Below are 11,404 nucleotides of genomic sequence, written 5' to 3'. Positions count from 1 at the left end.
CTAGTATTGATTCGGTAACCTAATTCCGTTTAATATCCTACTATTATCTGATAAGTTATTAAGTGAGTCGAACGCAAGTCGGATAATATGAGTTTTGAATATTTTACATTGTGAAATGCACACTTTCATAGAATAAAAATAGATAGTTACAAACCAAACCAATGTTTTCTTAATAAAAATGGAGATAGATTTGGTTTCAACTTTCAAATAAAAAAAAAAAAAAAAAACTTTTTCATCATTTTGTATAGAATAAAATTTACCCTAAATTAAAGACATATGGTTTAGTGTGTTATTTTGTAACTCATCTCTCCGTCTCCACCTTCTTCCCCCTCTTCATCCCCTCCATATATATTCGCATCTCTATCTGTTTCTCTTACAATACAATGAGTTTTTGATTTCAATTTCATATGTCGCAACCCAACACTAGTACCTCCAACAACAACCGTAAGCGCTCATCTACAACCTGCACATCTCCACAACCACCCACCACCACCACCACAACCGGCGGCGACAGCGGCGGCGGCGGAGGAGCTCACTTCTTGGCGATGAAGAAGGCCAAATCACAGGCCGTATCTTGCTCTTTGGACAACAAAAACGGCTTCCAGCAACATCAATTTGATAATAATCCATCTGCCGAACCTTCTTCCATGATCGAAGATCCCACTGAAAACGATGCTGGACGCGCATCCTCTGCTGGTGGATTCACCGCCAATTTGGCTCGTAAAAAAGCAACGCCTCCTCAACCAGCTAAGAAGCTCGTAATCAAGCTACTCAAAGGTCCTCGATTTAATCTCTTACCTAACTCGCACTCTTACTTCAATTTCTGATATATATTCGAATTTGATGTATCTAATCTGCAGGAAACCTTCAATTTGCTTTATATTTTTTGTTTCTTTTGCCGAATTGGAAGTATAGGGTTTTGGATTTATGGGTTGATTTATGTATCATCTGTCAATGATTATGTGGGTTTTAGCTGAAATTGAGGAGCTAAATACTTCCTCAACTCTGTAGGTTTCAGTTCATTATCATTTTCATGAAATTTCTGTTGTCTGGATTAGGTTTTAAGGTTCTGCTGTTTATCTTTGTCACTAACATCATTTCATAAATTTCCTTCCTTTTCATCTATATGCTCCTATTGTATCACAGAAATAGACTCTCAAATCACTCTATTACATGAACAACACCCAACATTTAGATGTCTATCGAGAAGAATTTAATCTTGTAGATGGAAAGATCAACTTAAAAATGGTTTATTTTGTACATTCAAAAGATATTGTATCTAAAACCCTAAAACAATTTTGAATATTTAATGAATGTAGGAACTCTTTACATTAAAAGCATATGGAATTTACTATGCATTTACCCTAAGTATATAGTTGGGTTTCTTTTTTCTCTCTTCTTAGTTCATATAATGATGTCCAAAAATATGTTATTGGGTGTTGCATTTGTAGCTCGGATGAACTTGGGCAACTGCACACTTTCTCATTCATGGTTCATATATGTACCTATCCACACATCATGGATGGTTGATTTTTTACTTTTCTCAAATGAACCTGTCTGAATAGAAACTTAGATATGGAGTCACTATTATTCCAGCTTTATGAATTAAATTTTGAGTTCAGTAAATGATATCCATGGATTACTTTTTAAAATGCAGTTTTTATTTTTATCTATCTGTTTATTATAATTGTATGCTGTTATCTTAATCAGTTGAGGGCAAGTCATTTTAAATTGTTTGCAACTCTTTCTTGAGCATGGTCTACTTGATTCATTTCTCACCTTTTTTTTAAAGAATCTCGACTCTTTATCAGCAAGTTTTTATTTTATTTTATTTTACACAGGTCAAGGGCATGGAAAAACTTTTTTCTTTGTTTGTTTCTAAATTAGAAAATAAGGACAAAGAAAAAGAATAAAGAAAAGTTCTATGACATGTAATGTAAATGGCTCATAAAGCTACACTACTGTTTACAGTTTATCATCCTTATTCCCAAACATGATACCCCTACCTTGATCCATTATCTTGATGGCATGCATCAATATTATCCCTTAATAAGAATTTCCATTTAATTTATATATCTTAATTATCATTTAAAAACAAGTTAATGACTCTACACCAGTTAATCCCACTTAATCTAACAATTACAAGCTCTTTTAAGCATTTTACTCATGGTGATCTACAAGTTTTACTCTCTTTTCATTTTCCTTTTCTAGATTTTATGGCATATAACTTTTTTAAAATGTTGTATTTTCTCTTTAAGCCAAGCCAACTCTACCAACAAACTTTGAGGAGAACACATGGGCAGTCTTGAAGTCAGCCATTAGTGCCATATTCTTGAAGCAACCAGATCCTTGTGATTTGGAGAAGCTTTATCAAGTGAGTGCTTCTACATGATACTTTATTAGGGTTTATGTCATAAATCACCATCAACGTATTTCCCATTTACCCTTTTCACCATTCAGGAAACAACTTAATCTTTTGTGTTTATTTTTACAATTGCAATTGTAATCACCTGTTTTCCAAATGTTCTTCCTACATGGCATCATCCATGTGGCAAATGGGAAAAACATGTTGGTCTCAATCTGTTTGTTAGGATCTGATCATGGAGCATCTGCCTATCTTATAAGTCTGAACAAATTCAAAATACATTTGTTAACTAAATTTTGTTATGAATAACAGGCTGTGAATGATCTTTGTCTCTACAAAATGGGGGGAAGTCTTTACCAAAGGATTGAGAGGGAGTGTGAAGCCCATATATCTGCTGCTTTAAATTCATTAGTTGGGCAAAGTGAAGATCTTGTGGTGTTCTTATCACTTGTGCAGAAAACATGGCAAGATTTTTGTGATCAAATGTTGATGATCCGTGGTATAGCATTGTATCTTGATCGAACCTATGTGAAACAAACTCCAACTGTAAGATCATTATGGGACATGGGGCTTCAACTATTTAGGAAGCATTTATCACTAGCTTCAGAAGTTGAGCATAAAACAGTTTTTGGCCTTCTGAAAATGATAGAGAGTGAGAGGTAAATTCCCATATCTTTTCACCAAATGTTCTTACACTTCAATTTAAGAACATGGTTTTTTCATACTTTCTCATATACACTTCTGATATTTCCTTTAAGTTGAAACAATAGGTTACAATTGTGAAGGGTTACATTGTAATTTTACAATCTAGTCCAAGATGACATGGGAAACAAATACCCTTCTGGCCTTGTAACCAAAATCAACCAAATTTAAGGAATGAAATTTAAGGAATGAAACAAACAACTATGTAGCTTCTTGTACCCTTTTCAAAATGTAACTATGAAAGGAAAACAAGAAGTAAATCTGATTAATTGTGCATCCAAATGACTGATATGCCCTCATTTTTCACTTGGCAGATTAGGTGAAGCAGTTGATAGAACACTCCTTAATCATCTTTTAAAGATGTTCATTGCCTTGGGAATTTACTCTGAGAGTTTTGAGAAGCCATTCCTTGAATGCACATCAGAATTCTATGCTGCTGAAGGAGTAAAATACATGCAATACTCCGATGTTCCAGATTATTTAAAACACGTGGAGGTTTGTATTATTCTTCTCTTTCCCTTATAAAGTTTATGTGCCAGGTGTAAATGACAATGATATTCAGTCACTAGGTTATTATATAAATTAGGGTTAAATGTGTATTTATGCAACAATGTTTCATTTTCCACCCCATTTGATGCAGTTTAGTGGCTTTCATACAAATCATTCAACAAAGTTTAATTTTAGGACTAAAAGATGCAATCTTTTATCAGTAACATGTGTAACTGGTTGAAACATGGTTGCATAATACTTATCAGCTGTATAAAGTGATAAAAAAGGTGAAACATTGTTGAATAAATTGGTGAAAAAAGTGAAATATTGTTGTGTAAATTGGCAAGTGAAACATTGTTGCATAAATAAGCATTCATGGAATGAAACATGGTTCAATATTTAAATTAGGGTTAAATGCACATTTCTGCAACAACATTTCACCATTTTTCCCAATGTATGAAACAAAATGTGTTTTTATACAAAATATGCATCAAAATTTAAATTGTATGACCTAAAGAGCCAATATTTTATTTGGTAAACTGTGTAAAATGGTTGCATAATTCATGTCAGTTGTATAAGTTAAAAAAATTGTGAAACATTGCTGCATAAATTGGTGAAAAAAGTGAAATATTATTGCATCAATTGGTAAAAAATTGAAACTTGTTGCCTAAATAAGCATTCATGGAATGAAACAAGCTTGTATATTTGTTCCTAGAATGAAATATGATTCCAAATTTCATCTAAATAACCACTTTGTTGCATATATCGCCCAAAATATGAAACTTTTTTGAACGAATACATTTTTGAAAGACAGATTTGCGATTCTCACTTATTTTCTGATATTTATTTCCATGTATGATGTATGATTGCAGATAAGGTTGCATGAAGAACATGACAGGTGTCTACTCTATCTTGATGCTACTACAAGAAAACCTTTGGTAGCAACTGCTGAAAGGCAACTCCTTGAGCTCCATATTTCTGCAATACTCGATAAGGCATCAATACTTTTTCATTCTCTCTCTCTCTCTCTCTCTCTCTCTCTCTCTCTCTCTCTCTCTTTTCAGTTTTCAATCTTTCTTTACATTACTATTTCTTGCATTGAACCCTAATTTTAATTCCACCATTAACAGGGTTTCACAATGTTGATGGATGGGAATCGAACTCAAGATCTTAGAAGAATGTATACACTTTTCCACAGAGTGAATGCCCTTGAATCCTTAAGACAAGCTCTTAGCTCATACATCAGAAAAACAGGTCAAGGCATTGTGACAGATGAAGAAAAAGACAAAGACATGGTCTTCTCCCTTTTGGAATTCAAACTCTCTCTTGATAAAATATGGGAAGATAGTTTTTCAAAGAATGATGTTTTTTGCAACACAATTAAAGAAGCCTTTGAACACCTCATCAATCTACGCCAGGTATACCATATTTATTTCATCATCATGCTCATTTTATTCATCTCCAATTTAAGGTTTTGTAAAAGTAACAGATTTAATTATAAATGTGTTTGTTATATATATATTTATATATTTATATCTGTAGAATCGGCCTGCTGAGTTGATTGCTAAATTTTTGGATGAGAAATTGCGTGCTGGAAATAAGGGTACATCTGAGGAAGAATTGGAGGGAACTCTTGATAAAGTTTTGGTTCTTTTCAGATTTATACAGGTAATATTATGATACAATAAATGCAAGAAATAGCAATGTACTTTTATTGATTTGTTTATTATAACAAATCAATAAATTGTTAAAAGTATAATGAACGTATAGTTATAGAATACACAAAAATATTTCATTTAGTCTTTTTCTTTGCTGATTTGTGTAAAAAAAAACTCTTTATTTTTTTTTTTTTATATATGTTGTGATGTAGGGTAAGGATGTGTTTGAAGCATTCTATAAAAAGGATCTTGCAAAAAGGCTTCTTTTGGGAAAGAGTGCATCTATTGATGCTGAAAAATCTATGATCTCCAAGGTTCCCAAACTACCCTTTTTCACCTGCTGTCTTAAATCTTAATCAAATGCATTTTTTTATGTTTATAAATTAATCTTAATAACATTATCATTTTGTATAGTTGAAAACCGAATGTGGTAGTCAGTTCACCAACAAGCTTGAAGGAATGTTCAAGGTTTGTTTCTATATCTTCTAAGTAATTTTACAAATTTGCCCCAAAATATGTCTTTAAGAAAATCATTTATCTTTTTAATTTCGTTTTTTAGGACATAGAGTTATCGAAGGAGATAAATGAATCTTTCAAGCAATCATCTCAAGCAAGGACGAAACTACCCTCGGGAATTGAAATGAGTGTCCATGTCTTAACAACTGGGTATGTTTGTTTTATAATTATTAATTAATAAATATGACTCAAAATCTGCTTTTTAATTGCTAAATAAAGTAATATGGAAAAATAAATTCAGGTATTGGCCAACATATCCACCAATGGATGTCCGCCTTCCCCATGAACTCAATGTTTATCAGGTATGCCATTAAGGAAATATGATTTTAATTTAGAGTAAATTACAATTTTAGTCCCTGAATATAGTTGATTTTTTCAATTTTGGTCCCAAAAAGTTTTCTCTTGCAATTTTAGTCTTTATATGCAAAAATTACTATACTCAGGGACCAAAAACATAACATCATATAAAGAACATAATTGCAAAAACAAATTTTGAGACCAAAGTTGCAAAAATCAGCTATACTCAGGGACTAAAAATGTAATTTATGATTTTTCATTATGCAACTATTTTGGTTTACAATATACTGAACAGGACATTTTTTTAATTTTGGTCCTAAAAAGTTCTCTTGCAATTTTGGTCTTTATTTTGTAATGTTTCTGGTCCCTGTTTCTGGTAAAATGAATATATTTGTAGGACCATAATTGCAAAAATCAACTATACTCAGGGACCAAAAATGTAAAACTATTTTGGTTTACAATAAGCTGAAATTTGTATGATTTTTACAGGACATATTTAAAGAGTTTTACTTGAGCAAATACAGTGGTAGGCGATTAATGTGGCAGAATTCATTAGGTCACTGTGTCTTGAAAGCAGAATTTCCAAAGGGCAAAAAAGAACTTGCAGTTTCCTTATTTCAGGTTTGATTTTTTTCTTCTTCTTTTTTTTTTAATCTTTTTTATTCTCTGATTATATATATAAAAGGTGGATTTTATATGATTACAGACAGTTGTTTTGATGCTGTTCAATGATGCACAAAAGCTTAGTTTTCAAGATATTAAGGATGCTACAAGCATTGAGGACAAAGAACTGAGGAGGACTCTCCAGTCCCTTGCTTGTGGAAAAGTCCGTGTCCTTCAAAAGGTAGTTGTTTTAACTTTTACCTTTTAACTTTTAACTCAAGGGCATTTATGTCTTTTGCACATACAGCCTACCAACCGATAATGTTGATGTTTTTCTCAGATTCCAAAAGGGAGGGAAGTGGATGACAATGATTCCTTCATGTTTAATGATGTATTTACTGCTCCTCTTTATCGTATAAAGGTGAGAGCATTTAACAAAAACCATATGCTAAAGCTAAAGTAGTTGTTTGGTATGATGGAATGGAATGACTCATTCCATTCCCTTACTTATTTCATTATTCCATTCCATTCCATATGTGTGTGTGTACAGGTCAATGCTATCCAATTGAAGGAAACCGTGGAAGAAAATGCAAGCACCACAGAGAGAGTTTTCCAAGATCGTCAATATCAGGTCCAATATCTTATTCTTAATTTTTTATTATTGTGTTTAGAAACTTTAAATTTTTTGTGATTATAACCACAAATTATTTATTTATTTATTTTGAATATATTGTAGGTTGATGCTGCTATTGTTCGGATTATGAAAACTAGAAAAGTTCTGAGTCATACTCTTCTGATAACTGAACTCTTTCAGCAGGTAAAATCATTTTATTTAGAGTAAGTTACACTTTTGGTCCTTGAATATAGCTCACTTTTGCAATTTTGATCCCAATATGTTTTTTTCGTGCAATTTTGGTCCCTGTTTCAAGTACTACTTTCTTTATTTTTGGTACCAAAATTGCAAAATCAGTTACTCAGGGATCAAAAGTAGTCATTTTACTTGTAACATGGGCAAAAAGTGTTGCAAAAACCAAAACTGCAAGGAAAAAATTATTCGGGCCAAAATTGAAAAATTCAAATATACTCAGGGACTGAAAACGTAATTATATTGTGATAAAAACCTACAATCATAATAAAAAAAGGTTAGTATTTCTAACCTTTTTTTTTTTTTTGGAAAAAACTGCCAATAGAGTTGAATCGAAAAAAATGGAAAAATGAAAGGTCTTTTCAGAAAAAAAATATAGTTGAGGTTTAATCTGAAAAAATACAAATATATAAGGTCTTTTATGATATTAAGTTATTAACCATAAAAAAACCTGTATACTATTTCTAACCCTTTTATAGTATCATATCAAGGCCACCGTTTTATAGAGATTTAGCTACTGAACTATTTATTTTTTTATTTTTTTAATCAATTATTAAAATTTATTTTTATTGGAACAGCTAAAGTTTCCAATAAAACCAGTTGATTTGAAGAAGAGGATTGAAAGCTTGATTGATAGGGAGTATTTGGAGAGAGACAAGAGCAATCCTCAGATATACAATTATCTTGCATGAATCCATCCAATCCAAATCAAATCAAATCAAATGAAAACTTGTTTGTTTTTTTTATCAAAGGAATACATTTTCCTTGGTCTGTTTATGTACAGCGATAGCTTTTGTTTTTAATTGTAAAGTCTAATTTGCGTTGTGCTTTTCACCTTATATTCAGAGTTCCTTACTACTATTATTCTCATTTCTTAATCCTACTCTTTTGCCCTTATCGGATTTGTAAAACACATGCAAAACTTATGTTATATTTAGGCACAATGATAAAACATAACATCAAACTCTTAACTTAACCACTTGAAATCAAAGGTAAATTTCGTTCATATTACTAACATTGGTTTGGGTGTTTATAATGTATGATATATGGTTTTAGCTTATTGATGGAAGAAAGCTTAGTAATATGATGAAATGAGGTTAATAATCATGTTCTTGAGTATTATATGATGAAATTGTGGTTAATATCTTGAATTTTAGAAAGACATACAAAACTAATTCTGGATAGTTGTGATATAATGAATTTGAGCACTTGATGAATTAAGTCATATGGATGACTTATTTATGGAGCATAACTAGTTTGATAAAAGAAATTAAGTCATGTATTAAATTGGTGAAATGGTGATATTAATCCAATGTCTTAATGAATTAAGACATGCAGATAACTAATTCATGGAATATATATAGCTTGTATGTATTTGGGTGTTATAAACTTGATGAAGTGTTAAATTAGGTTTATGTATACATAATGTTGTAAAAATCCTGATTAGGTCCCGATTAATCTTCGATTACTCTCTAGGTGCTACCCGACCAACTAGAAGACACGTAACGATTAAGCTCTGCCTACACAATGAGCGAAACAGTAACAAACTATGAAATTTTAACACTTTAAATAAGTTCTATCTCAATAGAAACAGTTTGAGGAATGATTAGTGCTGTATTAATCATATTAACATATTTTGTTATGATATTAGACATATTTTTTTTTTTTAATTTCAACTAATTAACAATTTAGGGTCCCAGATTAATCTCTACCAAGCTGATTAATAATCCCTTAACCCTAGTCCACTGACTAGCTAACGTGGAACGTTTTTTTACAACCTTGTGTATAAGTAAGCTATACCTCGAGCTGTAATTACGCCATATTTTGATAGTTATTGGGGTTTATGAAGCAAGAGCAGTTATGAGTTTTCAAGAGCTGGAATTCCGTACATATGCAGTATTTCAAGATGACTTACCTTGTTTCTTCTTCGATGAATTGGTATCAATCTGGTAGTAGTAGAATTGTGTGAATAACACTATTATTTTTATTATTTGTTGAATTATATGATATGATTGAGTTATTGAAACCATTAATAGTTTTTTGTTGAACGAATAGGATAAGTTTGTATTTACAACCTTGTGTATAAGTAAGCTATACCTCGAGCTGTAATTACGCCATATTTTGATAGTTATTGGGGTTTATGAAGCAAGAGCAGTTATGAGTTTTCAAGAGCTGGAATTCCGTACATATGCAGTATTTCAAGATGAGTTACCTTGTTTCTTCTTCGATGAATTGGTATTAATCTGGTAGTAGTAGAATTGTGTGAATAACACTATTATTTTTATTATTTGTTGAATTATATGATATGATTGAGTTATTGAAACCATTAATAGTTTTTTGTTGAACGAATAGGATAAGTTTGTATTGTTAAAACTATGGTTAATCCTTGTTATATCGTTCCTTGAGTTTGTACAACTACTAGCAGGTTATTGTTGTATGGTACAATAAGCTGGTATAACTGAAGTTTATAACAAACTATTGTTGCAAGAAGTCTAGAACACTTGTTAAATCATAATTGTTTATTACTATATAGTTTAATGAGTAGTTAATATTAGTTATTATCATGAAGAGTTGTGAGCAATTATAATTGACTATAATGATGCCACTGATAACAACAAAATATAACTGATGCAATTGAATATAATTGATGTCGATGACAATGACACTTATAGTTTGATTATAACTCATATCATTAATAATAGTTGTTTATGGTGGAGAGCTGAGATTGAGTATAGCTTAATAGTTATAGCTGTATATAATGTTATAGACTTATAGTAAAGAGATGAGCTTGAGAATAATGAAAAATTATAACAAAGGACTAATATCAATAAAGTCCTATGTTTTTGGCACTAAATTGGAAAAAGCCCTAAATTTAATTTTTCATTTACTGTAACCATGATATTTTCATTGAATTATGGCAAAAGGGCATAGTGATGGTTTCACCGGTTTCAACAGGTTGCATAGCTTAGTCGAACGTTGGAGGTAGTTGTTAGCTAGGTTTTAGGTCGATTCTTCTCTCCAACGTCAACCAAAAAGATGGTAAGCTCATCCAACACGCACACACAAGGGTACAGAGAATGGGCCTTAAGGAATCCTTGGTCTGAAGATTTGAGATGCGATTGTGATGAACCTGCGACATTCTCAATCTCCAAAACTATCGATAATCCATGGAGGAAATTCAGGGGGTGTCCAAACTATCATGTAATATTCAGTTTCCTACTTTTTGTGGTGTTGTTGAACTAGTATGAAGAAGTGGTTTTTGTGTAGGACTCCAAAAAAATGCGATTTTTTTATGGCTTGACCCACCCCTGCCAAGCACTTACTACAAGGAAACTATGTGGAAGTTCCATATGGATTTAGAGGAGGCTAAGAACAATAAAGCATTTGGAATGGAGATTTTGAAGCTTTCGGAGGAGGCCAAGAACAACAAAGCAGTTCAAGTGGATATTTTAAACCTGTTGAAGGTGGAGCTAGTTATGATGGTCATGCTTTTGGTGGTGGTGATTGTGATGGGGTTTATGGTTCACAATGTTGTGGTTAAAGCACTGTGAAGTTGTGGGCATTAGTTAATTTCAGGTGGAATGGTAGTAGTAGTAGTAGTTTAGGTGTAAGGGTATTTTGGTCAAGTTAGGCAGTAAGTAGATGCATGTGTTATGTATGGTATATTTTGGTTTTGTAAGAGATGACAATGACAACAACTTATTATGTCTTAATGATAACAATGTATTAAGTCCTTTAACACATACATATGTATAAAAAAACCAAATCATGGAAGGTAACAACAATTACAATTAAGTCCTTTAACATATACATATGTAATAACCTACTTACCAAGCTAACAAAAACATGGAAGGTAACAACAATTATAGTGATCAAGGCATATATATTGATAACTTAACAATCATACCA

The 11,404-nt window shown here is 31.8% G+C and overlaps 1 protein-coding gene across 1 annotated transcript; it reads left to right on the top strand.

Annotated features, from left to right (window-relative positions):
- The first annotated feature begins 289 nt into the window (after positions 1-289).
- CUL4 (cullin4) lies at positions 290-8,334 on the top strand. The gene is made up of 17 exons (XM_079012235.1): positions 290-777; positions 2,259-2,374; positions 2,678-3,024; positions 3,382-3,562; positions 4,429-4,551; positions 4,687-4,974; positions 5,099-5,224; positions 5,427-5,528; positions 5,629-5,682; positions 5,774-5,880; positions 5,972-6,032; positions 6,517-6,648; positions 6,734-6,871; positions 6,971-7,051; positions 7,181-7,261; positions 7,367-7,447; positions 8,074-8,334. The coding sequence occupies exons 1-17, from the start codon at positions 408-410 to the stop codon at positions 8,185-8,187; spliced, it is 2,502 nt and encodes an 833-aa protein (XP_078868361.1). The 5' UTR covers positions 290-407; the 3' UTR covers positions 8,188-8,334.
- Positions 8,335-11,404: the final 3,070 nt, after the last annotated feature.

This window comes from Lactuca serriola, chromosome 7 (genome assembly GCF_051521515.1).
Source record: "Lactuca serriola cultivar US96UC23 chromosome 7, Lser_US96UC23_V15, whole genome shotgun sequence".
Classification (NCBI taxonomy): domain Eukaryota; kingdom Viridiplantae; phylum Streptophyta; class Magnoliopsida; order Asterales; family Asteraceae; genus Lactuca; species Lactuca serriola.
This window is presented reverse-complemented; position numbering and strand designations above follow the sequence as displayed.